We start from the raw sequence: 22873 nt of genomic DNA, 5'->3' as shown, positions 1-22873 counted from the left end.
GCTCTCAACGAAATGTTTCTTGGATGTGGTGTTTCCTGGTCACGACTGTTGGTCTCTGCCGTTTCACGCCGCCACGAAGCATCATGCGAAGGCCCATTGCGTGCAGCTTCGTCGACATGGGTAAAGGTATTGAGGTGAATGGTTTTTGTGGAGATGACGAAAAGGGTGGGTGGTTCATCTTGGGGGAAGAGGCTGTCGGGACCAATTGAGGGAGGACAGGCGCCGTTGTAAGCGCCCGCCTTACATCTGGCGTTGCACCTCTCGCTCTTATTGGCTACACCAGCTGCACTCTGTTCCTGGAACTGCCACCATCAAGACCTCATTGGCGCGCGCCTTGTCTTCGCATAGCATTTATCGATTCGTCGTCGACCTGTTCCTGTGGCCATGCGTCCGCTGATTCGCTGCCGCCGTCGATATTGCACTGGTGATGCTGCCGGACGCATACTAGTGTGCCAATGTTGAGAGACACCCGCCAGACGGCAGCAAAGAAGCCGTCAGAGATGCCGGTTCAGCGTGCCATCTGCGCTTCTCTGACCGCGGTCACACCATGTCGATGACTCGATCTGTCAGTCCCATCAACGTGGCGGGAAGGAAGCCATCGAATCTTGCCGTTAGCCGCCTCGGTGGGTATGCATCTCGATCCCATGTCGTTGGTGTCTCTTTGGTGGAGGGCTTCTTATAATATCTCGCTTTCCGGTCACCTGGCTCCGTTGGCAATTTGGAGTCTTCCCCATTCTCTTCTCTACGCCTCTTGCGCACTTACATTATAGTGCTTCGTTGACCGAAGCCGGTCCTGTCTTTCACACCATCTTTCTTAATTAGTGTTACATTTCCGGCGCAGGTCGTCTTCCGGCTTACCTGACAGAGTTTATTTTGCGTGTTTGTGCCACGCTTTTTGGAATATTGGATCCTACCAACGATACCAGTTACCATAATGTCCGACCAAGTTTTGCTGCCCCAGGTTGCGTACCGGCCACCCTCCCCGCAGGGTCGGCGGAGGCCGGCGCGGACACTTAATCCTATAATGGAGGAGCCAGAGCACTCGAGAGACTCGTTCGCCTCGAGGAGGAGAAGGAACGGGCCTTCGGTTGAGAAGATTGAACAGTGGCTTTCCCCCATGAGCGACCACTTCCCCACACCAAGAGGAATGCACTTTCTGGCCGCCCCGATCCTGCCAGCTACACCATCAGTCCTCTCCCAGGCAACTAACGAGAGCGAGCCCGAGCTCGATAATGACGACGTCAGCTCCGAAGCTTCATCATCAAACCCATCCTTCCAGTGGAACCACAACAGCAACAACCGAGAGAGTATCATGACCGATGTCACCGAGTTTGATGATCTGTACGATGTGTCCGATGACGAGATCCGACGAAAGCAGCGTCTTCAGGCAAACGGTATCGGCCGGCAACGGAGCTCCACCCGGAGCTCAAGGAGTTCAAGGAACCTCAAGAGATCATCCAGGGCCTCCCTTGAGTTTCGCCGGTCATTGACCCCTCTTGTGATCCCAGAGGAAGCCCAGCAAGCCGCGAAGAAGGTTTTGTCGCCCATCCCACCAACACCGCCATCCGCTGTTGCCATGTCACCAGCTATCATGTCACTTATGGAACTGAGGCAAAGACAAGATACTCCCCGCGTCTCAGCCCCACCATCTCTCGACGGCAGCATCAACTCGGAGGAAATGGCCGCCATGTCAGCACCACCCACTCCCGTGGTTGGTTCTGAGTATGGTGCCGATGAGGAGTGGTCTGGAGTTCGTCTCCAGCCTGGTGCTCTCGAGACTCTCCAGGCCCTCGCTGGTGACGAATCAGCGTTTGCTGAGCAACCCACTCAGGTTATTGAGGTGCCCCAAGAGATGGCTCAAACCCGCAGACAGCCTCCCCGCATCATGACCAACTTGAACCGGGCCCCATCAGCAGCCCGCCTGTCTCTTGCTGATCTCAGCAAGCTCGAGATTCCATCCCCAGGTGGCTTCTTTTCCGAGCTCTCGTCTGCCAGCCGGCAAACATGGCACGCTGAGAAGAACACCGAGGAAACCGATGAGGGCCAACCCCCTACTTCTACAACCGCTGAGAATTTTTACAAGATCCCATGGAGCCGCGACAGAGTTCCTCCCCCACCACCCAGGCCACTGCACCTCGACAACCTGCCATCAGCCATCATCGAGCGTGTTGTTGAGTTCCCCGAGACCCAGGGCCAGGAGGACCTCCCGACAGCCATTCGCATTGAGCCTACCCCAGTTCCTCTTACTGCTATTAGAATTCCACCCACTCCTAGACAGTCTGAGGCCACTGCTTCCGAGACCGCTGTTGGCGAGCCCAGCTCACCAATCGTTGTTACTGAGATCATTGCCGAGCTTGACCGTGACTATGTCGCCAAGCAAGAGGAGAATGTTGTCTCCCACGCTGGCCGCACCCAGATGTGGCTCATGGCTCAGCGCGCCTACCTTCAAGGTGTTGCCGGCTTCTCTGATGAGGCCGAGGAGCAAGAATCTGAGGCTTCTGAGCACGAGTCCGAGGCCGAGGACAAGGTCGAGGAGCCCAAGGTTGAGGCTACCGAAGAGGTGCCCCTGAAGAAGTCCAAGTCCGTCCGCTTCTCCGCCCTTCCCCTGGACAACTTCCCTCAACCCCCCAAGAAGCTCCCACCCAAGCTCCTCCGTCAGGAGTCGGCTTACTACCGCGCCTTCACCGACTTCACCGTCCGCTCCTGCCACACCGACGCCTTTGTCCACCGTCAGCCCCGCTTCGAGGCTCTTCAGGCCCAGCGCATTTCCCTCAGAGATGCCCACCGCAACCAGCTCCTCGGAAAGTACCAACTCTCCGTCGTCCCTCAGTCCGCCAAGAAGCGCATGAGCACCAACGTTGTCCGCGGCGATGACAACCTCATTGACGACCCTGAGAAGCTCCGCGCCGACAAGGAAGCTGACGCCCTCAGCCAGATGCACATGTCCGCTTGGCACGTCGCCGCTACCAAGCAGCTCAACGGCGGCAGGCTTGTTTCTGCTCCCGTCGGCAAGCGCCTCGCTCGTCAGTCCACCTTTGCCCCTGGCACAGGCAGCAATGGCCTCCCCCGTGACCGGGCTAGAATCCTTGATCTCGGCGGCCAGGGCGCCTGCGACTGGGCCTGGCATGCTGCCCTCCAGTTCCCCAACTGCAAGATTTATACTGTCACTACCAAGGCCATCCGTCAACTGTCCAACTCCAACATCCGTGGCCCTCCCAACCATAGGCAGGTCGCGGTGGAGAGGTTGACCAAGCTTCCCTTTGCGGACAACCAGTTCGATCTCATCTCCGCTCGTGAGCTCCATGCTGTGCTGAAGATGTCGGGCGAGAACGGGGTGGACGAGTGGGACGCCTGTCTGGCCGAGTGCATGCGTGTCCTCAAGCCAGGAGGCTACATCGAGTTCAACCTCTTGGATGCCGACATCATCAACGCGGGAGAGTTGGGCAACGCCAAGGCGGTCGAGTTTGGGTTCGCGCTGCAGACTCTGGGATATGACGCCCGCCCGACAAAGAACTTCATCTCGAGGCTTGACAAGGCCGGTTTCGAGGATGTGAGGAGGGCGTGGGTTGCTATGCCGGTGGGACCCAAGAAGCTGCCCAAGCCGGTGGTGAGTGTCGGTCGGGATGAGGCGGGCGGGGAGGAGAGGGAGGTTCTTCGGATGGAGGCGGTGGTGAGCGGGTCGAGCGATAATATTGCTGCTGTTACCGGGTTGGTTGCGGGGTGGAGTTGGGAGAAGTGGCTGTTGAGGGCGGAGATGGAGAGGGCGGCGGGGGAGTTGAGGTTGGCGGATACGGTTACGCCTGGGAAGGCGATGAAGGAGGCGGGGAAGATGATTGCTGATGTTAGCGCTGTTGTTGAGGAGGGGAGGGCGAAGGGGAGTTTGTTTAGGTGTTTGAAGGGGTATGCGAGGAAGCCGGTTCCTAAGCCCAAGGTGGAATTTGCGGATGAGTTGAATGAGTTGGATCGGAGTGGGAGCATCAGAATTTGCTTGGATACCGAGAGCTTGTATTGAGTGCATGATGTGATGATGGGTGGAGTTGGACGGGTTGGGTTTATGAAGGGACGAAAGTGATGATTGGACATCATCGTGGACATATTATCGTCGGTCACAGACGAGGATTTCACTTTGTTCAGATGTACATACATATATATATATATACCTGCTACACATATTGTTTGGGGAGGATGATGATAAGAATTATATAATAATATTGGGGGGCGATTTATTCATCTGCACTGCTCTTGCCACTGGTCATGTGTTCCGTGTGTCCGCCTTCATGGATGGATGTGTCATGCTAGACATTATGGTCAAACCATCCACTAGAATCCGGTGGTCACATCACATTCCCTTACACTCTCATCAACAGACTTTGATGTCATGATGCTCTCTCTCTCTCTCTCTCTCTATAACGTAAATAAACATCCCAACAACGATCCGTCTTGGTTCAGTGTTGGAGGCCAATTGAGTATGCCCGCTCGAAACCAGATAAAAAAAATGCCTGGCTCATCACCATTCCTCATGACAGCTCATCACCGTTCCTCATGACAGCTCATCACCGTTCCTCATGACAGCTCATCACCGTTCCTCATGACAGCTCATCACCGTTCCTCATGACAGCTCATCACCAGGCCCATCATCGTTGCCCCATCCCCCGCCATAGAAATCCGACCAGAAAGAAAAACCCAAATCTATCAAGAGAAGCCAAAACCCAAACTTTTCCCCGTCCTTCTATGTACCAAACAAGAGAGCAATGAATCGAGCAATGAATCGAGCAATGAATCGAGCAATGATCTATCCTCCCTCCGCAAACACGTTGTGATATTCACCCCCTTTCCTCCCAGTTTGCCTTTCTATTTTCCTCCTTCTAGTTCCCCAACCCCTTATACATCCCACCATCCAAGCTTCCGACCCACCCCCCCCCCTTGTTGCGTGTATTTCCCTTCCCCCCTTTTCCTTCCTTTTGTTTCATTTTTTATTCTCTTTCTTTCTTTCTTTTTTTTTGTTTTTTTTTTGGGCCCATCGACCCTTTTTTTGTCCTTGTATCTTTTTCAATTTTTTTTTAATTTATTTTTTTGATGTTTTACTTTTTCTCTCCCCTTCGCCGTCCCTCTGCCTCTTTTCTTCCCCATCGCTCCCTCCCTTCTTCCCCGCCCTTCCCCCCTTCACCACCTCATCTCACCTCACCTCACCTCACCTCAAAGATGAGCCCCCATAAACCCAAACGTCACCTCCCTCCCAAAACTCCCCCCCACCACCTCCCCCTCGGAACCGCTGCCGCTGCCGTCCCAATCCGACACCGGCCAGGAGGAGCACCTAGCGCAGTAGCTCCCCTTTCTTGCGCCGACCGAGCTCACGAGCGAATCCCTCTTGGGGGGGTGCATCACGGCAGGACCGAAGGAGTTGCGCCAGCCTACTGGTGATGTCGGGATGGGGATTGGGATCGGCCGCGTTGCCGTGGGCTGCTCGGCGGGGAGTAGTGACTCCTGGACGAGTTGCTGTCTTGTCTCGGGGGTGGCAGCGGGGAGTTGCGGCTGGTGATCCTTTGGGGTCTGTTGTCTGGTGGTGGTGGTGGTAGTAGTGGTGGTGATCAATGTCGAGTTCTGGTAGTGTTGCTTGGTGGTGTAAAAGGTAACCAGGATGCTGACAAGAATGGCTACCAGGACGAGGAGGGCGAGGCTGAGGGGGCTGGCTGGAAGCCAGAGGAGAAATTGGAAGGTATCCATGGTGGGTGGTAAGTGTTGATGTAAACCATAAAATTGGTTGAGTGCTGATGTGACGATAATGTGAAGAACGAATGTAATGGACAGAGGTGAAGGCGAAGGGGAAGCACATTCTTTTATTCTGCATCATCAGCAACTTGTTCACTGCTACTACGTCAACCCGCAACCATAGCAATTACGGACACACCGCCAGCCTGACGCCAAAGGGGAATGGCCTGGTAGCTTTCCTGAACGTCGGCCAGGGGCTATTGCCCTCCAGCGCGTCCTCAGGCTCATACAAACCAGTCTGATGGTGGTGGCACGGGCTTCGAATGCCTCGTCGACGACGCCATCGCTTCCCATTACGGGGGAAAGGGGCTGTTCGGCTGCTACAGGACCGTCATCTCCCAACACACCAGCCACAGTGGAAGGTACCAGCCATCGGGCTCGTCATTACCGGCCCAGGCGCGCGTGAACTATGATCAAAGGTCAGATGCTTGGCAAGAGTTCTACGAGGGGGCATAGGGCGACCCAGCTGGGGAAAGCTGAAAGACAGGCGGATGGTTCTATCCCCAAAACGGACAGGCTGTGCACTGGAAGCTTGGGAGGCCTGACTGAAGAGGGGAAAGAGGGGTGAGGGGAAAGCTTGTGCCACAGAAGCACAACTGGTGACGACTGGTTTGTGGCTGGGCAATAAGAGCAAGGGGGCGTGAGCGGCCATGAGCGGGCGGCTAGAGCATGGAGGCGGGGGGCTTGCACCAGTGAATGATAAGAGCTTCAACTCCTTGGTTTGTGGTGGAGGGTGGTAGATAGCAGCGATTCGGCGAGCCTCTCATCGAGGAGGGCCCATGTGCTGCTGCTGCAACGCACACAATCTAGTGACTTCTAGGGGGTCCTTCTCAACTCGGAACATCGGAGCAGCCGCCTCTTTGTCGGCTGTCCGGTCTGCCAGTATCAGGTAGAGGGACGGTGAAGCTCCGATCAATGCTGCGCAAGCCTCGATAGGAGGTGATGTCTCGACTGTCTCTTCCCATTCCACTCGTGAGCCATGCTCTGCACTGACGGTGCCCGGTGCCGGTGCCATGCGTTACACTGCTCAAGCACGCTGCAAGTTTCCCATCACATAGATTGACCGGACCATTGTCCAGTCACTCCAACGAAAGAGAGACACGGCGATACGGACTAGGTCCTTACCCCACCCGCCTCACTCTTCGTCAGTTACCTGCCATTCGGCCCGTACCTGGCAGAGTTTGGCAGGATGACATGCTGGAGAACCGGGTGTTGCCGGCGACGACGTCAAGGTTGAGGAACGGGATTGAATCTGGAAGCGAGGGTCGAACACCCTGATTCTTCAAGAAATAAAGTGGATCTGGGATGCGGGAAAAGCGTTGGCGACAGCCGGTTCGTGGGACGGGCCTCTCAGAGCTGCAAGAGCTGCAAACGCCAGGCGGATGGCACGGGGACCAGCGACTCTCCCCTCGCAGCACGCACCCGATGTCACGCCGTTGAAAAACGTGGAGCCCAAAGACCAGGCGCTGCGGCTCTCGGAGCGAAAACAAGCGGCAGAGCAGACGTTGCTGAGGGGAGAAATGCGGGCCTGGGAGCCGGCACCAGGATTCCCATGATGCAAGCAACAGGATGGCGCAATAAGCACTGGCCAAGATGCATTGGCCAATGTCAACCTGAGTCAAGAAACTGGGGAACCGTGGCTTGGACGAACGAAGGTTGGCTTAACGTTGCCTGTATGCTGGGAGACTATTGCCTGGAGATGCGGAGTAGGTGCTGGCAGTTGCTATCGCGCGATATGACTGTCATCGTAGCAACCCCAATCTGCACGAAGGGGCTGGCATGCAAGCCTTGCGAGGGACGAACGAGACAATCGAATCAGCTGACGGGCCAGCTGCGGGCGACACCACCGTCTTCCTTCCTGAGAGCAGCAAGTGGACGGGCGGGCATCGAGGTTGTATTCTCATGTCGGCAAAAGATACCACCTGCATCGCGGCCACAGGATGCCGTTCGGCTTCTAGATTGGTTAGCACATACACCCTACATGGGACTACATGCCATGTACCGCGGCGCGGAGTGCGTGACATATAGAGTACCTGACCTACCTCCTCTTGCTCCTCCCGCCGGACCAGCCAGACGTGCCGCGACATCGCTTCGAGACCTCACTCTCTCTCGAGAGAGGCTTGCATACACCGTCTAGTCTGTTGCCAATGATGACGGGTGTCTCAAGCAGGTCTGATCTGATAGTCCGTCCATCCAGCCTGGGATTCGCGGGTAGGATGGAGATAAATGCAACGGCGCGCGGGGGGGAGGCCTAAGAAAAGAAACTAGAACCTGGAAGACAAGAAGGAGGTGAACTGGAAATTCCGTCACACAGGTCAGCTCATGTTCCAACGGTCTTCTGGACCCCGGCTCTGCATCGCATCCAGGCTATTCCCACCCCGGAAAAGCACCGAGAGCTCGAGCCCTAGCTTACCCTGGCGGGGCGTTGAGGCGTCCAGTCTCAGAGTTCCCCTCGTGCGGAGAGGGCGGGCTGCGAGACGAAATCGTGCGTTATGCTTGGACAGTTGCGAGTGTGGGTGAGCTGGAGACGGGATGGGCTACACAAAGGGCAGCAGGTGCAGCAAGAGGTGCAGTTGATAGGGGAATCAGAGGAAGGAGAGAGACAGAGAGAGAGAGAGAGAGAGAGAGAGAGAGAGAGAGAGAGAGAGATTCTAGGTGATGGAGCAGAAACACAAGGCGGTGGCCGGCACGGGAAGGCTTGGCTAGCACCGGGGACTAGAAAGGGCAGCTAGAAAAAGGAAGCTATCTAATCTGCCGCCTCGCCCTTCTGTAGCAGAAGCAGAGGTCCCTGGACGACAGGCAAAAACAAATTGACCATGTTGCGCCCCACTTCCCCAATTGACCCTTTGACTATGGTTTAATAATACCCCAAGTGAGGAGCAGCGCGTATCCATCGCCAAAAAAAACGACTCGGTCGTTGGGCTGTCCTTGACAGCTTCTACCTGGGTTCCGTTTGACAGACATTGACAGCTCCGAGTCCGAGCCCGAGCCCGTCTGTCTTTCCAGTTCTCCGGATACCTATCAGCCATCAGGCTGCCAGGCCCTGCCTCTCTCTCACAGAGTCACAGCTTCACCTCGCCCTGACCTGCCCTGGCCTGCCCTGGCCTGCCCTGGCCTGCCCTGAGCTAATTTCACCTTCCACTGTGCCCGCGCGCACTATGGCCTTGTGATGCATCTCAGCGCCGTTGAATCGCCGCCACAACCGTCCTACCATGTTGCGCAAACCGGCCCGCCAGAACCTTTGTCATTGACGCACCAAGAGCCTTGATCGGAGCTGGTCTGTGGATGAATAAACACCCGCTGCTGCTGGTGCCGCCACCACCGCCTCCGCCTCCGCGACACGGTCGCCGAGAGCATTTTCCGGCCTCCGGCTCGGTGTTTTGTGTGAACAACCTAAGCACAGTTTGTGAGAGAGCACAGAGCAGAGAGCCTCGCTTCGGCATCAACTGCCGTGCCGTGGCTGCGTCCGTGTCCAACCCCTAGCCTTCCCCGACGCCGCCGCCGAGGGGGCCCGACGCTATGGCCGCCGACAATATCGCGCCGCTGCCGCTGCCGGCATCTTCGTCTCGGCCCGAGCGCAACTCGCTCTCCGTACCACCACCGCCGTCGTCTGTCCTGGCCGCACCTGTTGGAGCTGGAGGTGCCCCCCATCACTCTCCTCATCCAGCGCCTCAGTATGATCCGTCGTTGGATCCCACCATCAAGCACCTGCTGGATCAGCAGGCCGAAATTCAGGCCAAGCTAGCTGTCCTGCTTCCTCAGAAATATGGCCCCAACATCAAGGTCGAGCTTGAAATGCTGCGGCATAAGCATCGTGTACTGCGCGCGTATGCCGACGAGAACCGTGAGCCACCCTCATCCCCGTCCACCGTGGCTTCTTTTCTCCCGGGGTTGTCCAGTTGTTCCAAGTCTATCTCGTCTAATGCCAACCTTTCGTCAGAATTATCCAACAAAATCCCTCTCCTGTCTGAAATAGAAGAGGCCCGAACGTTGCAGTATAACTGCGAATGCATCGAGGCAGCCTGTCTCGAACATGGTAAGTCACGTCTCTGGCTCCATTGCTCTGCCTACTCGGAGGGTTGACTTGAACTTTTTATCTGGTAGGCGTGGACCTTCAGGACCCTAGGTTTCTTGACACCCTCAAGTATCATTATTTTCGGGATCAAGCGCCGGAAGGGTATGCTGCATGGCTGGACAGGAACGTTGCCCGCTTCGACCCAGTTGTGTCTGCAATGAGGTTGAGGGATAGCGTACCTCTAGGTTTTCGGACTCACCACTCCTACAAGTGTTGGGACGAGAGGTGTATGCACTACATCTACGGATATCCTCTTCACGATGACCGAGATCAACACTCGAGAGAGCATGTCTCTCTCCAGAAAAGAGACTCGGGTCTCTCAGTCAGCGGCACACCACCGCTTGTCTTCCCCGAGAAGACCAACCGAAATTACAGCACCGATTACAGCAAGCAGCCATCTCCTTTGTATCTACCTCGTCCAGGCCCCAACATTCAGCTTGCGCCAATAGCAACAAACAGTCAACCTCCGGCAAAAGACCACCGCGAATCGCTAAGGAGCTATTCGTTTGTACCCGAACATCCGGCAGGCCCTCGTGGGTCAGTCGATTCCGAGGTCGATCCCTTGCTGCCACCGTTGAAGCGCAGTCGTGTGGGGCAATCGCGGTTGGAATCAATTGGTGAGCTGCGGCTGCTCCGGGAGGTCGGGCCATGTCTTCGATGTAAAGTCTTGAAAAAGGGGGTGAGTGCGCTACTGCCGACTGAGGATTCGTACTTTGTTCGCTGACCGTCTTAGTGTGACTCCAATGATCCATGCGGACTTTGTCCTGAACCAACAGCCCCGTCAGACAATGATTTTTGGAAAGCTCTGGGCTGTCATCGAGGACCGCTCGCCAACTTTACGGAGACTATGCTTCCCAGTATGGCTCTTCTTCTTTGCTGATTTATCTTGTCAAGCGGCTGTGAAACTAACACTTGTCTTCAGCCGCCGTTTCCCCTCGACACACGCAGACTCCCATGACCTCCCCACTTGCAATTCGCCGAAACATGAACGAATTTCTCGAACGATCATTCGTCATTGCACCGGAAATCGCGAGGATGGTCAAGGATGATCTGGACTTTGATGATGGTTTTTGGTGGACAGAAGATCTAGCCAGCTTACCTCCATCCAACCCAACGCTGGCATCATTCGGCAAAGAGCCCGTGGACCGCCCTCCACCGGTCCTGACCGTATTGGCAGCAAGCTGGAATATGAGTGGCACCTACAACTTTTGGCAACTTCTCAAACTGAGCGGCGTTCTCTCGGCAAGCAGGGAGTCAGAGGCGGTGACATATCCAGTCTTGTATCGGGCCAAACTACTGCTTCGAGAAGCGCTATTTTATGACCTTCAGCTGCCCGACCCAGCTATCCACGGCGAGCCAAGCAGCTCGAGCACCCACGTCATATTCGACGATGCCGATCTCTACGGACGTTTCCAGTTGCTTTACAATTGCATGACGCAGTTCCTGCACTCTCTCGATACTCAGATGATGAGATCCAACACGCTGGACCCAAAGACTTGGCTCGCAAGCTTCTTTTCACTCTGCATCTTTAGCATCGTCAGAACGTTGCTTGTGGACAGGGCTGCACAAGCACGCGTTAACTCGCCCACAGAGCCTGCCACATCGGCCATGCACGCAGTTTACAAAGCTCTGGTTTGCATCTTCGCAGCCTCTACCACCATGTTACTAGATGGCCACGAATCAGAGCTGAACAACGAAGACCGCGAGCTACTCGCTTCAGTTGGGGCGTTCCTAGGAAGGAACTCTTGGGCGGAGCGTGGTTTGACAAGTACGAAAGACTTCTTGCTGTTTCTCGGGAGCGGAGAGATTGAGGGCAATGTTTACCATGGGTTTTTGAAGCAGCGGTCATCACAAAGGCAAGGATCCTTCGTCCTACCCCCAATCGCCAAGCCTGCGGAAGAGCCGCGGAAGCCGCTGCCAGATATGAGACCTCTTGCCCACCCGTGGGGCCCCAACGTCCCCGGACAAGCCGACAGGGATATTTATGTTTTCAAAGGAGAGCCGGACCGATTTCCCACATCACCACAGTCTATGGATATGGGTAGGCGCCACACCGTTGCCGAAAGCCCAACGTTCCCCAGACAGGCTGGTCGTGGGCTGACCTCGCCCATCGCGGCACCGAGGCTTCGACCATCATACCAAAGGCCGCCTTTGCGGAGAGTATACTGCACGAAATGTAACGAGTACCCTGAGGGTTTCCGTGGCGAACACGAACTGAGAAGACACAACGATGCCAAGCATGCTGCTCTGGTCAAGAGATGGGTTTGCACAGAGCCTCAGGGCCCACCTAATTCACCCCAGCCCGTGATACCTCTCTCGAAATGCAAGGCCTGCGTGACCCAAAAACGCTACGGCGCCTACTACAACGCAGCAGCGCATCTGAGACGAGCTCACTTCAATCCTCATCGTGGCGGTAAAGCGAGCGGGGATTGGCCGCCGATGAATATCTTGAAAGACTGGATGCGGGAAGTACGGCAGTCGATTGACGTACAGGATCAGGACGACGCGTCCAGTGGAGAAGACGAGGGGCATGATTACAAGAACACCCATGACTTTATCTCCCCACCTCGGCGCCGCTCACCACCGGTTCTAGAAGCACCACGCCTAGCCCCTGCGCCTCCTCCACCACCGCCGGCACACTTGGGACATCCACATCCACACGGTCTCCCGGTACCCTCTCAGCCGCTGCTGGCCCCTTCGTTCGGCCCGATGGCTCATGCTGGGCCCCTCGGCTCTCTCGGCTCAGTAGGGGGTCCAGTTGGCCCACCACCTATGATCATACAAAGCTCACCGGGTGCCTACATGACACCGACCCCGGTCCTCAAGAGCAACGACGAGTCACAGCTCACACCTACTTCGGCATCCTCCTCCGTCCGCAACCGCTGCCCCCATCCAGAATGCGGTCGTGTTTTCAAGGACTTGGCAGCTCACATGCTGACCCACATGGAGGAACGTCCTGAAAAGTGCCCAATCGAGACCTGCGAGTATCATACCAAGGGGTTCGCGCGAAAATACGACAAGAATAGACATGCCCTCACACACTACAAAGGCACCATGATCTGCCCATTTTGTCCTGGTGCCGGGACATCCTACGAGAAGGCCTTCAACCGGGCGGATGTCTTCAAGCGTCACTTGACAGCCGTGCACAACGTCGAGCAGACACCACCGAACAGCAGGAAGCTCATTTTGACATCTGGGTCCGCGCGAGCCGGCGCTGCCGGGGCAAAGTGCAGCATTTGCCAGAGCCAGTTCGCTACAGCCCAGGAGTTTTATGAGCATTTGGATGACTGTGTGTTGAACGTCATCGTTCCTTCTACGCCAAAGACGACGGGCGGCGGGGGTGGGAACGCCAGTGAGAGAAAAGATTCTGTTGCCCGGACGCCGACGACGGCAACGGAGAAGGGCAAAGAGCTTGAGCACGATTCACATGTTCAACTGGATGTCGACATGGATGAAGACTCCCGAAGAGGCTCCGAATACAGCGACAGGGCATCTGTTGTTCAGACCACCCGCGAAGAACGCACCCAACTGTACCAGCAGGAGCCCAGCACTCGGGTTTCATCGGCACAGGCTTCTCCAGCTCCTTCGTCGATCCAGACCTCCAAAACCGAGCCATCTGGGCAACTGCCCAACTCACACGCCGATCACGAATCAGAGATTGCTTCCGAGATCCAAGTCGCCGTGCCGCCCCGGCCATCGAAGGAGGACGCGATGGACGTAGTGGAAGAAACGAACGGCGTTGGGGCTGGCCAGCCACAACAGCAGAAGTCAGAGCCCCCCGAGTTGTCACTAGAAGTTAAACCATACCAAGCCTTGCGTCGGCCGGAGGTGACGCTTGGATCGCCGGTCCCGCCGGATGCGATGGATACGGACTAAATCTTGCCGGCTCCTATTACATCCATTTATTTCAATTTTTTTTGGTGATTCTGGTCTAAAAAGATATGGGAGATGAGTCCATGACTTGGCTAGAATGAGAGGGATGGAGATATCTATTTTTTATGTTTCAACGGGGAAAGTGAGATTTTATAATGATGACGGATTTATGTCTTTTATTCTACTGTCATTCATAATTTTGGAAGGGGGAAGGAGAGGTCTTTCGTGATTTATGTGTAAAATATATATATATATATATATATATATATATATGAGGGGTTGTTTCTCTGAGCTGTGTGGTCAGCTGAAATGGTTATATTTATCTTCTTTGGATTCTCCTTTTCTTTAAACAAACATCTCTTTCCAGAGGGTGTAGTTGATGTGTATGTTGGGACCACATGAGGCCAGAAGGCCCGTTCTTGTGAAATCGCCATCAGCTGCCTTCTCGAATGTATATCAAGCACCAAACAATGATTGGCAACCGAGGGGTCACGGCATGGGGACTCTCTCTATCACCTGGTAGGACTCTGCACATCTGTGCTGTGATGCCATCGCAACCATGGCAAATCCACAACAACAGCATCCACCACCAACCACCTTGAGGGGAAATCCCCTCAATGCTGTGCACACCACACCTCCTGACAGCGAGACTGTACACAAGCTGTAACCGACAGGGCGAAACCGGAACGAACCTCCATGCTGTGAAACTACACTGAGGGCAGAACAATAGGGTGAACCATCGATCGAGGCAGACACCAGAAAAGCGAACACGCGACACCTTACCTTATACCACGTTTGTGGTGATACACACCAGCTCGGGCATTCCGGTGCTGGGTCATCAACAGGTCGTGATATCAGGCTCAGGTCAGATCGAGATGTTTTAACGTGATCCTCCGGGAAGAAGTGTAAATCATCACCAGGCAGATGGCCGAGTTGGTCGGGTCATTCCGCCCCCTCCACAACCCACCCGCACGGCAACCCACGACCAGCTGCACCACGCAAGGCTACACAAAGTTTTCCAGCAGCTGATCATCACCAGTAAGGTATACCAACTCTCTAACGGGGCCGGTCATGATTCCATGTCGGAAGTGGCCCCCCAAAACCCTCAAGCTATCAGAGGGTTGGGAAAAGATTCTTACAAAAAAATAAATAAAAAAATGTGGCCGATTAAACCATAGGAAGTATTCATTGCTCCTGAAAGCTCCAACCTCCCTCAAACGTACGGCAATCTAATATTTTCTCTAGCAAGCTAGCAATGAGCATTCTGGCAGACATGGAGGAGAGGAAGTCTATAGACGCGGCGCTGGCTGCATTTGATGTATGAAAGAAGGAGAAAAAGAGAAACGCGCAAAGACGCGAAAAAAATTGGTGGTTTTAATGGGAGGAGGCCCCACTTTGCTGGACAGTGTGCTAACGTCCCACTATCGAACACCCCGCACTGTTCTTGATGGGCAGGATAATGAAAGATGGGATTTGGGGGATGGCGATTCCGATTTCCCCCGCCTTTTTTTTTTCTCTTTTTTTTCTTTTTTTTTTTTTTGGGCTGTGATGGATGGATTGGGGATCACAGGATATGCTGTCATGGAAGAGTAACCGCTGGTCAACGCTTCTGGCTGAAATGTTTTCAGATCATTTACCAAGATGTTTCTTGAGTAGGTCCGTGGGGTGGTCGACGACCCCTCCTTCCACCCCACCAGACCAGCAAGTCCAGCTGCGAAACCTTTGACCCTTTTTTGGGGCTTGGGCCAAGAAGGGAGATGCCCCGCTGATCTTTGATGAAGTTAAGTGTTCGTGGGGTTCGATATCACGGCCGGCAAAGGGTGCTGGCGGAATGGAAAAGCGAGGTTTGTGACGTCGATGGTGATGCGGGTTATGCCGCGGGGACCTGGGTGATGGCCTGTGGGGGTGCCTAGGCAGAAGAGATCACCACATCATGAATGGTGTCAGAAAGGCAGATGATGGAACGGTAGAGAGGTCGACAGCCACAGAGCGAGGCACATGTCTGGTTTCTACAATATGTAGTTGTGCTCTGTTACACACGTGGGGAGGAAGCTTGAAGGATATTGGCTGTGTGGGTGTAAAGTCTTCAAAGGGGGGGGGTCCCGCGTGGCTGAATAGGTATACTCGGTATCTGAACCGTCAAGGTGCTCAAGAGACGAAAAAGACAGAAACTTGCTGTGCTGTGGATGGTGATCGGAAGCGAAAAAGACGCAGTTCAGATGGGCGGTACAGCAGGTAATCAACTCATAGCAGTTGATTTGATTGTGGTGATACGAAAAAAGAACAAATGTTAAGCATTTTTTAGGTTTGCTTCTGGGGTATTAAAAATGAAGACATCCCACGTCTCCCACCACATCCCCGTTCAGTGTCACAGGCTGGGCATCTTGTGATCGACTGACTTGTCGACCCAAAAGGGTTCTCGCAGAAAAGGAGCCAAGACTCCATCCACACACATGACAAGAGCCCGGAAGAAGCGTCATCCTCTGACACTGGCCCAGACCGCGACCGTTTGTTGGCCACCACCCTTTCTCGCCTTGCCCGCCCAGCTGAGGGTCTGAAAAGCTAAAACAGGCTTGAGAACCACTTTACAGTGGGCTCCTCCTCCCTTTGACGCCAAAAACATTCGACGGCCATCTAGATTTCTTTTCCACCACCCTACCGACCCGCTCCTCTTTCTCGATTCCCATCCATGCCTGGTATGACAACCTATATCTAAAGAAAGGCGCCCCAGCGCGAAAACACCACCCCCCAACCCACGGAAGGGATACATACTCCTGAATTGTCATTATTATTATTATTTCCCCTGTTACTATTTTCGTTTTTTTCAGCCGTCAACCAAATGATGGCTCTCCAGCGCATTCTGTGCCTGGGACTGCTGTACCATGGCGTCATTGCCAGGCTCTCAGGTTCAGGTCCAACTGCGCCGGCGGCAGAGCAGCAGCACATACTGTCGAATTCTGCCCCGCGAAAAGGGCTGCACGGCAGGTTCCTGCATATCACAGGTGAGCTATCCCCTCCATCACCATTGCTATCGTAGCTTCGCGGCAGGCTTCTGTGTCCCATCGCGGTAGGCCTGTCATTTCTGAGGAACTGAAATTGACATTATGGAAATTCACGCGCAGACATCCATCCCGATGAATTCTACAAAGTCCACTCATCCACAGACGAAGACGACGGATGCCACAAGGGCGAAGGGCCAGCAGGGCCGTACGGTGCCGAGACGACCGATTGCGATTCGCCGTACTCGCTGGTGAATGCGACGTTTGACTGGATTGAGGCGAATTTAAAGGACAAGATTGATTTTGTCGTGTGGACGGGCGACACGGCGCGTCACGATCGCGACGATGATTTGCCCCGCACGCAGGACCAGGTGCTCGGGACCAACACCTGGATTGCGGACAAGTTTGCCGAGATGCTCAGGAACGAGGAGACGGGACATGGGATGAGCATACCGGTTGTGCCGACGTTCGGGAATAACGATATCTTGCCGCATAACATTTTGCTGCCGGGGCCGAACAAGTGGTTGCAGACGTATACGCACATTTGGAGGCATTTTATCCCAGAGGCGCAGAGGCATAGCTTTGAGTTTGGAGGCTGGTTCCACGTGGAGGTTATTCCGAATCGGTTGGCGGTGTTCAGCTTGAATACGCTGTACTTTTTCGACCGGAATGCGGGTGTGGATGGATGTGAGAACCCATCTGAGCCAGGGTTTAAGCAGCTGGAGTGGTTGAGAGTGCAGTTGGAGTTTATGAGGGAGAGGGGAATGAAGGTTATCTTGATGGGCCATGTCCCGCCAGCGAGGACGGACAGCAAGAAGCTTTGGGATGAGACTTGCTGGCAAAAGTACACGCTCTGGCTGCACCAGTATAGGGATGTGGTTATCAGCGGGATGTATGGGCACATGAACATCGATCACTTCCTTATCCACGACACCCACGACGTCGACATCGCCTTCTTGAACGGTCTATCACCTGAGTTCGGCGTTCGCGAGTACTTGGACGATGAGCTTACGGTTCAGGCTGGCACCGATTATCTGATGGAACTCCGCGATGACTGGTCCAAGTTGACACCCCCAACTGTGCCGGGCAAGTCGAACGAAGTGAATCAGGATGGAAAGAAGGGCAGAACCAGAAAGCCAAAGCGCAAGGATCCTTGGGGGGAACGATATGTGTTGTCGCTGGTCAGCCCCAGCATCGTACCAACGTATTTCCCCACGTTACGCGTGGTGGAATACAACATCTCTGGCCTTGAGAACACACCTCTGTGGCGCGACATGCCTGGCAATGGCGCGAAGAACTCGTCGCACCCTGCCAGTGCCCCGAGCGCACCTCAGAAGCACCTCGACCTGCGAAGCTTGTCGCCGATAGACGATCTGAGCGATTCCTTCGAAAATGTCGAAACCGACAAGAAGAAAAAGAAGAAGGGCGGCAAACGCCCAAAGAAGGACAAGAAGCCTCACGATCCCAACCTTGTCGTTCCTCCTCCACCAGCGAAGACGAGCCCTCCCGGACCTGCGTATTCTCAGCAGCCTCTGAGCTTGACAGGGTACACACAGTACTTTGCTAACCTAACGCACATCAACAACCTCAACCTTACCGATTTGAACAGCGTCGAGCCAACAACAACCAACAGCCTTTTCTCCCTGCTCCAATCCTCGAAATCGTGGCTTATGAAGTGGCGAAAGGGGAAGAACGGAGGGAAGAAGCCGCTGACACCGAAACCGGACCCGAGAGAATTTGCCTTTGCAGTCGAGTACAGCACTTTTAACGACAAGATCTACAAGCTGGGAGATTTGACGGTGAACAGCTTTGTGGAGTTGGCGTATAGGATTGGGCAGAAGGCCAAGGGCAAGAGTCTGGTTGAGATGGCTGGCGATGAAGAGGTGGGAGATGTTGAGGAGGAGCATGACTGTGATGAGTCTGATTTTGAGTCGGACAGTGACTCTGATGATGAAGAGATGGAGGCTGAGGCAAAGAAGGGGGACAAGAAGAAGGGAGACAAGAAAAAAAAGGGCAAGAAAGGGGACAAGAAGAAGAAGAAGAAGGGAAAGAAGAACAAGATCTGGCTGCATTTTTTGAGTCATGCATTTGTTGGGACGTTGGATAAGAGTGAGCTGAAGAGGTACTCATGATTTGGTTTCTACCAAGCAGGAGTGATACCGAGGGATTGCTCAGCTGGGGCGATCTGTGTGGTTATCTGCTGGTTCATGGGGCGGGTATTTGCATGCATCTATGGCGTTATGTTTTCAAGGGAGGTTTTTTTTTGTTTTTTTTTTTTTTTTGTATGGTTTATACTATACCTGGACAGCGTTGCATTGACGACGGAAAAGGGGGCAAGAGAAGAATGCAAAAGAAGCGTTGGAGTCTCACGGCATCATTTTGGCATGGAGTGGATAGATTCTTCTGCTGGGATTTACGTGGTGAATTCAAGGGGCTCGATGGAGCTAGAACATGTAGGAAATAGGTAATACAAAAATTAAAACATTTATCTATAAGACTTTATTGCGGCTTGCTAAGAGAGAGAGAAAAAGGGGGTGAGTGCCACACTCTCAGCCACATATTCTCAGCTCAAGGAAGCTTGCGCCACCCCAATTAAACCCAGGCACGTCACGCTGCTGTAACTTTGCAGCAACACGCGCGTTTCTTGTCTATCTTTATCGTTTATCGCCAATTCATTTCCCCTTCTCCATTTGATGCTCAGCTGTCTTGGAGTAAGCTTTGAAGACTTTTCCTGTCGTTCGTTTTGTCTCTTGCTTCTAGGCCATTGAAACATGATATCCTAATCTTGTCTCTTCCTGTTTCCCGCCTTAAACACAGCAAAGCCGCAGCAGCGCAATGCTCCTCCCCCTTCGCCGACTCCTCCGTCTCCCCACCAGCTTCGCCCGCCGCCACGCCCGCCGACGACGAATGTACCTCCTCTTTTTGCTGCTGCTCCTAGTAGTGGTGGTGATTTTGCCGCTGTACGTGGTGTACTACCCGCCCTCGTCGCTAATCCGCTACTTCTCCCACCGCTGGACCGACGTCCTCTTCCGGATCTGGCTGCCCCCCGACAAGAAGATTGTGGCGCTTACTATTGACGACGCGCCGTCTGATCACACGAGGGGGATTCTCTCCGCGCTCTCTGCCAGCGGGGCGCACGCGACGTTTTTTGTGATTGGGTCGCAGGTTCCTGGGCGAGAGGGGATACTGAGGGAGATTGTGAGGCAGGGGCATGAGCTGGGGAATCACGGGATGCATGATGAGCCTGCGAGGGGGTTGTCGACGGAGGAGCTGGAGAGGGAGATGAGGGAGGTGCAGGGGATGATTGATAGGGCTTATAGGGACGAGGGGAAAGAGCCGCCGAGGGAGGGGAGGGAGAGGTATTATAGGCCGGGGAGCGGGTTTTTTAGCGATAGGATTAGGGGGGTGGTGAACCGGTTGGGGTACAGGCTGGTGTTGGGGAGTATTTATCCTCATGATGCGCAGGTTGGGTGGGCGGGGGTGAATGGGAGGCATATCTTGGGGATGTTGGATCCGGGAGGGGTGATTATTTGTCATGATAGGAGGAGTTGGACGAGGCCGATGTTGGACAGGGTGTTGCCTGAGATGGGGAGGAAGGGATGGGAGGCTAGGACGGTGACGGGGTTGCTGAGGGAGGTGACGGGGTGAGATGGGGGGATAACTAATCCAGTGCGATTTGACTGTGGCGTGAAATGCAATCTACATGTGGGATTTTTTTTGGTCGAGGAGGGCTTGGAGGAAGATCATATCATCGGCATCGATACAGAGGCTTGCCTTTGCCCCAACTCGACCTGCGTTATCCGACGATGCAAGCACGACACATGACATGACACTCGTGAAGCCAGCGCACAGAGCAAGATCTCAACATTGGAAGCAATCGGACATGTTCACGAGGTCACTGTTTTTGTCGACCAGAGGCACTGACGATTCTCACCACGATGCATAAAGTAACGGGGCCGCGCGGTAGAGGTCGGTATCGGCTGGTGAAGCAGCTCCGATGTGCCATCCGGGAAGCCCCTGTGAAAGTGGCGAGTGGGGAGGGGCAACTGCTTCTAGAAGCGTTGTGGATGCAAAGGCCGCCGCTAGCAGCAGTTGAGACGCCCTTGGAATGACGAATTCCACCATATGGAGCCGCCCAGCTGCCCCGCGCCGATATCGAACGTTTATATGAGCAGCTCAACACCACCTCACTTACACCGGCCGGTTTCTGTCCTTGTCGTCACATACAACTCACTAATCTACCAAGATGGCGTCTGATGAGCTTCCTGTTCGCCCCGCTGGGTCTGCGGTCAAGGCGGTCGTTGAGGGCCCCAACTCGCTCGCTGTCGCCTTTGGCAGGGAGCTGTCTATGGCTTCTCGCTCGGTCCACGCCGATGACTATATCAACAATCACCAGGCCGTGGCTCCCCCCATGCACGTTTCTACCACTTTCCGATATAACCGGGACCCCGAACAGTTGAGACCATGGGACAATCTCAACGTGAGTGCTTCACACCATATCACACCCCATGTTCACTGTCACTAACACAATGTTCAGCCCAATGCCCCTTATGACTCTCACGTGTACTCCCGAGACAGTGCACCAAACACCACCCGCTTCGAGGCCATCCTCACCTCGCTCCTCGGAGCCCCGTCACTCAGTTATGCATCCGGTCTCGCCGCCTTCCACGCCATGATTGTCTTCCTCAACCCCAAACGTGTGGCTATCGGCGGTGGTTATCACGGCTGCCATGGCATTCTCCACATCATGAAGAAGCTCAACGGCCTCGAGCAGCTTGAACTGGAGGACGATGCCGACCTTGCCAAACTCGAAAAGGGCGATGTTATTCACGTCGAGACACCCCTTAACCCCACGGGCGAGGCTCGCGACCTGGCTTACTACCGCAAGATGGCCGACGAAAAGGGGTGCTATCTCACCGTTGACGCCACCTTTGCCCCCCCCCCTCTGATGGAGCCCTTCAAGTACAACGTCGATATCGTCATGCACTCTGCCACCAAGTATTTCGGCGGCCACTCCGACATGCTTGCCGGTGTCCTCGCCATCCGCCCAGACAGAGCCGAGAAGTGGCTCCCAGAGCTCAGGGAGGAGCGCCTCCACCTTGGAGGTGTGATGGGCTCTCTTGAAGGCTGGCTTGGCGTCCGTAGTGCCCGCACTTTGGAACTGAGAGTCAAGCGCCAGAGCGAGAGCGCCCAGAAACTGGTTGACTTCCTTGCCGAGAAGAAGGCGGCCGGCGACAACAGCAACATCATTGCGCAGTCTGTCTTCAAGATTCAGCACGCTTCTCAGCAGCCGGAGGCAAAGGATGAGAACTCGTGGCTGAGGAAGCAGATGCCCAATGGGTTTGGGCCGGTGTTTAGCTTGTGGTTGGAGAGCGAGGAGAAGGCGAAGAGGTTGCCTAGCAAGCTGCAGTTGTTCCACCATGCCACGAGTCTGGGTGGAGTGGAGAGTTTGATTGAGTGGAGGGCGATGACGGATCCCAAGGTGGATAGGAGGTTGTTGAGAGTTAGCATCGGTGTGGAGGGGTGGGAGGATTTGAGGGATGACTTGGTGCAGGGGCTGGAGAGGTTGAAGGAGGAGGGGTTTTAGAGGGGATGGGGGTGTATAAAAGAAAAGGGATATAGGTAGATGGAACCAAGATGTCTTTGGTTGCTAATTTCTTGGCCCAGCATGGTACGTAACGGCTCGGGCATGATTCTTTTTTTTCTTTTTTTCTTTTTTTTTTGTTTATAAATATTGCAGCGTGAAAGAAGGGGATGTTCAGCTGAGAGTAAGCGGCTACACTGCATAGATGACCTACATAAGGCTGGTTGTGATATTCCTGTCTGCCTCAGGTGAGATGAAGTTGCAGTACCAAGAGGATGGATCAGGCAAACCTCTTCGTCTGAATGGAAGTATCCAGTCCTGAAGCCTGCCGACTGCTTAACTTTTGTGAAGATCCAGTCAAGTGGTCAGGCAGTCATTGGGAGCACGATGCAGTTTTCTTGAAGAATGAACACACACGATTGGAGCTTCGTCTTGGGGGGAAGTGTTTTAGCGAGAAATGAGGAGATGCTTAGACATCAATCCACAGGTCGAGACGAGGAGCTGGACTCAAACAGAACACTCGACGGCAGCGGTCTTTGACCATCCCGACCTGATTGCTGTAACTGAAGAAGC

General features: G+C 54.5%; 6 protein-coding genes across 6 annotated transcripts; 5 read left to right on the top strand and 1 right to left on the bottom strand.

The window, feature by feature from the left end:
• Nucleotides 1–934: 934 nt before the first annotated feature.
• Nucleotides 935–4012, top strand: QC764_118730 (uncharacterized protein; the record flags this gene model as incomplete). Its single annotated transcript, XM_062943138.1, has 1 exon — nucleotides 935–4012. One exon carries the CDS (start codon nucleotides 935–937, stop codon nucleotides 4010–4012), a length of 3078 nt encoding a protein of 1025 aa, XP_062806208.1.
• Nucleotides 4013–5314: 1302 nt separating this feature from the next.
• QC764_118720 (uncharacterized protein) lies at nucleotides 5315–5851 on the bottom strand (the record flags this gene model as incomplete). Its single annotated transcript, XM_062943137.1, has 1 exon — nucleotides 5315–5851. The coding sequence occupies one exon, from the start codon at nucleotides 5849–5851 to the stop codon at nucleotides 5315–5317; it is 537 nt and encodes a 178-aa protein (XP_062806207.1).
• A 2676-nt stretch (nucleotides 5852–8527) lies between these two features.
• On the top strand, nucleotides 8528–13997 carry QC764_118710 (uncharacterized protein). Its single transcript, XM_062943136.1, has 7 exons — nucleotides 8528–8587; nucleotides 8653–8862; nucleotides 8888–9613; nucleotides 9710–9805; nucleotides 9874–10523; nucleotides 10578–10701; nucleotides 10767–13997. The coding sequence occupies exons 3-7, from the start codon at nucleotides 9289–9291 to the stop codon at nucleotides 13718–13720; spliced, it is 4149 nt and encodes a 1382-aa protein (XP_062806206.1). The 5' UTR covers nucleotides 8528–8587; nucleotides 8653–8862; nucleotides 8888–9288; the 3' UTR covers nucleotides 13721–13997.
• A 2123-nt stretch (nucleotides 13998–16120) lies between these two features.
• PPN1 (Endopolyphosphatase) lies at nucleotides 16121–19206 on the top strand. Its single transcript, XM_062943135.1, has 2 exons — nucleotides 16121–16719; nucleotides 16840–19206. The coding sequence occupies exons 1-2, from the start codon at nucleotides 16557–16559 to the stop codon at nucleotides 18846–18848; spliced, it is 2172 nt and encodes a 723-aa protein (XP_062806205.1). The 5' UTR covers nucleotides 16121–16556; the 3' UTR covers nucleotides 18849–19206.
• A 417-nt stretch (nucleotides 19207–19623) lies between these two features.
• QC764_118690 (uncharacterized protein) lies at nucleotides 19624–20364 on the top strand (the record flags this gene model as incomplete). Its single annotated transcript, XM_062943134.1, has 1 exon — nucleotides 19624–20364. One exon carries the CDS (start codon nucleotides 19624–19626, stop codon nucleotides 20362–20364), a length of 741 nt encoding a protein of 246 aa, XP_062806204.1.
• Nucleotides 20365–20962: 598 nt separating this feature from the next.
• QC764_118680 (uncharacterized protein) lies at nucleotides 20963–22652 on the top strand (the record flags this gene model as incomplete). Its single annotated transcript, XM_062943133.1, has 2 exons — nucleotides 20963–21196; nucleotides 21254–22652. The coding sequence occupies 2 exons, from the start codon at nucleotides 20963–20965 to the stop codon at nucleotides 22301–22303; spliced, it is 1284 nt and encodes a 427-aa protein (XP_062806203.1). The 3' UTR covers nucleotides 22304–22652.
• Nucleotides 22653–22873: the final 221 nt, after the last annotated feature.

Source organism: Podospora pseudoanserina, chromosome 1 (genome assembly GCF_035222485.1).
Source record: "Podospora pseudoanserina strain CBS 124.78 chromosome 1, whole genome shotgun sequence".
Lineage (NCBI taxonomy): Eukaryota > Fungi > Ascomycota > Sordariomycetes > Sordariales > Podosporaceae > Podospora > Podospora pseudoanserina.
This window is presented reverse-complemented; position numbering and strand designations above follow the sequence as displayed.